Source organism: Cupressus sempervirens, chromosome 2 (assembly GCF_028749045.1).
Source record: "Cupressus sempervirens isolate cs-2001-9-10 chromosome 2, ASM2874904v1, whole genome shotgun sequence".
Taxonomy (NCBI): Eukaryota; Viridiplantae; Streptophyta; class Pinopsida; order Cupressales; family Cupressaceae; genus Cupressus; species Cupressus sempervirens.
The window spans coordinates 711,711,920-711,715,355 of NC_143119.1; the positions used below are offsets into that span (position 1 = coordinate 711,711,920).

General features: G+C 36.9%; 1 protein-coding gene across 1 annotated transcript; it reads left to right on the top strand.

Moving 5' to 3' along the window:
- Positions 1-289: 289 nt before the first annotated feature.
- On the top strand, positions 290-790 carry LOC149575359 (uncharacterized). The gene has a single exon (XM_089816029.1). It carries the CDS (start codon positions 290-292, stop codon positions 788-790), a length of 501 nt encoding a protein of 166 aa, XP_089672155.1.
- The last annotated feature ends 2,646 nt before the right edge of the window (positions 791-3,436 follow it).

Consider the following 3,436-nt stretch of genomic DNA (forward strand, 5'->3'; position numbering starts at 1 on the left):
TTTGGTTAGACAACTTGTGAAGGAGGAGCCAAAGCAAAGGAGTGCCTTGTTAAGGATAAGGTGCAAAATACTTGGCAAAGTGTGCAACATTATTGTGGATTTAGGGTCCATAGATAACATAATCTCAAAAGAGACAGTGAAGAAGCTCAAACTTGAGAAGATACCCCATACCAATCTATACAAGGTGATATGATTAAACAAAGGGTAGATTGTCCTAGTGAATGAACAAGCATGGGTAGAATTATCTATTGGTGGATACAAGGATAAATTGATTTGTGATATATTGCCTATGGAAGCTTGCCATATTCTATTGGGAATACCATCAAAATATGATAGAGGTGTCATTTATGATGGGAAGGAGAATACCATTAATTTTAAGGATGGCAGGACATTCAAGATACAATCATTGATGGAGGATGAAGAACCACAATCAAAGAATCCTAGTGTATTGTTGAGAAGTGGCAAGGAGTTTGTCAACATCCTAAGACAAGATGGTGAAGGATATGCTATCATGGTGCAACCTAAGGAAGGAGAGAAGACCATGCCAACACCTATACCAGAGGAGGTGCAAAATTTACTTGGTAATTTCAAGGATATCATAAGTGATGGAGCACCTACAACACCACCTCCTAAAAGGGCTATTAGTCATCAGATTGGTGTTATTCTAGGGGCCTCATTACCTAACAAGGCAACCTACAAGCTCACCCTAGAGAAGAATCAAGAAGTTGCTAGACAAGTGCAAGAGTTACTAGACTGGGGATTGATCAAGAAGAATATTACTCATTACTAGTGGTATTAGCATCCAAGAAAGGTGGTAAGTGTAGACTTTGTACTTATTCTAGGGCTATTAATAGAATCACAATTAGATAAAGGTTTCCCACACCTAGGATTGAGGATTTGATGGATTGTATAGGAGGATCTAAGGAATTCACCAAGTTGGATTTAAAAAGTGGCTACCATTAGATTAGGATCCAAGAGGGAGATGAATGGAAAAAAACATTCAAGACTATTGAAGGATTGTGTGAGTGGAGAGTTATACCATTTGGGCTTACAAATGGCCCTATCACATTCACGAGGTTAATGAACGAAGTGCTTAAGGACTACATGGGTAGGTTTGTGGTTGTGTACCTAGATGACATACTCATCTTTAGCAAAATAAAGAGGAGAATATGAAATTTTTGGAGCTTGTGCTCAAAAGGTTGTAGGAGGATAAGTTGTCTATTCACTTGGAAAAATGTGACTTCTTCAAGAAAGAACTGGTATACTTGGGGTTTTTTGTATCACAAGGTTCATTGAAGGCAAACCCAAGCCAGGTGGAGGCTATTTTGAATTGGCCAACACAAACCATTGGGATAGAGGTAAGAAGTTTCTATGGGTTAGCTCAATTTTATAGAAAGTTTATTAGGAACTTTAATGGTATTTGTGCACCAGTGTTGGATACTATTAACCAAAATGCCTTCCTGCCAGAAAATCAAATTTAAAGAATAATCTGTTCAATAGTAACCTATGGTTTTTTATGAAAAAACTAACATTTTCTATATCCTTATTTCATGTTATGCCTTAGAACATTTTCAAGTCATGATCGTGCGATTCACACAATCGCGGTCAGTTAAGTGCTAACTCAGGTCAAGGTGGCAAAGGTGCAACTACTTTGTGTCACATCATTGTAGAGTTATTTGGTTTAACTTAGGTTAAGGTGGAAAAGGCATGACTGTATTATTTTTTCTTGGTCACAGGGTTATACTGACATACTATTGTTTAAGTTGCGATAGTGCAAAAAGGGCTAGTCTTCAATGTTAAAAGGAGACATTTCAAACTATTAGATCTTTCAGATTATAGTCTTTACAAGGTTGTAGTGGGTTAAGAAGTAGCTAAAATTAGAGTTGTGATCAAGCAATTTCCTTTTTTTCACTTGGTCGTAAGGTTAGAAAGTGAAGCACAGGTCAAGGTGGCGATGATGCAAATGCAGTCAAGATCTATGGTCTTCGCAGGGTTGAAACGATTAAGGAAAGATGTTGAGGGTGGACCACGAAGCAGTGATAACCAATTGGTTACAGTTTTACAAGTAGGAACTATTATTAAAGAAAGGTGGTGGTGAAGCTAGAACTAGGGCCGATCAAACATAAGGTATAAGGTTGAATGCTGGCAAGGTGGTAGAATGGTAAGAGATGTTTGGTCCATGTGGCAAGGTTTGATGGTTGACTCCAGTTGATCGAATAACACAAGTTATTTGGCACACTTATGATAGCGAAAGTAGCTCATTGATGATGGATCCAATCTTTTTGATCCTGTAACCACTTTCATCATTTCCTAGGTTTGATAAATGCAAGGGGACATGCCATCGCCACCTTTTGATCCATCTATTCAGTTAGAAGTTAATGGTTGTTGTTCTTGTCTTCTTAGAGATTGTTTGGTTGATAAGTGATGTTCTCACATCTGGATTTGCACTATGATCAGATCTTTTCTAGTTTTTGCAGTAATTATTCTCTAGTAATTTGATGTAGTGGTTGAATTCTACCTTAGGGTGGAAGCTATCTAAGTTATGCTTACACTATAAAAGTAGATGTTGTACTCTTTATTAGGGTCAGATCTTCTCTTTTTCTCTAGTATTTCCCTGGCATGCTACTCTAAATTCCCTCTTTTCCTCTGAATTATATGACATCTTGTCTTATCTCTTTTAGCCACCGATGTGCTGTGCAAGCTTTGTCTGCCTCTCTTTGATGTAATGTGGATATCTATAATCTATATTTTTGTATCTCTGTTGGCCTATGAATGATAAGAAGTGAAACATTTTTTTCTTGTGTCATTCATGTAGCTGTCTGATCTATATGTAACTAATAGATTAAAGTAATTTTGAATCCGTATATCTTTAGACTATCATGGTAATGATATTGTGCATATATGGGCAGAGATTGATCTGAACACCCCATTTTGGTGCATCACCTCTTTAGAATAGATTATGTAGTTAACTAAAATGCCTTCCTGCTAGAAAATAAAATTTAAATAATAATTTTGTTCAATGGTCACCTTGGGTATTTTATGAAATAAATTAACATTGGATATATCCTTATTTCATGTTATGCCTTAGAACATTTTCAAGTCACAACCATGTGATTCGCACAGTCGTGGTTAGCTAAGTGCTAACTTTGGTCAAGGTGGCAAAGGCAAGACTACCTTGTGTCACATCATTGTAGAGTTAGTTGGTTTAACTTAGGTTAGGGTGGTGAAGGCATGACTATATTATTTTCATTGGTCACAGGGTTATACTGACATGTTGTGGTTTAAGTCATGACAGTTTGAAAGGGCTAGTCTTCAGTGTTAAAAGGTGACATTTTACACCATTAGATCTTTCAAATCTATGGTCTTCACGAGGTTGCAATAGGTTAAGAAGAAGCTAAGATTAGAGTTGCAATCAAGTGATTTCCTTTGTTTCTCT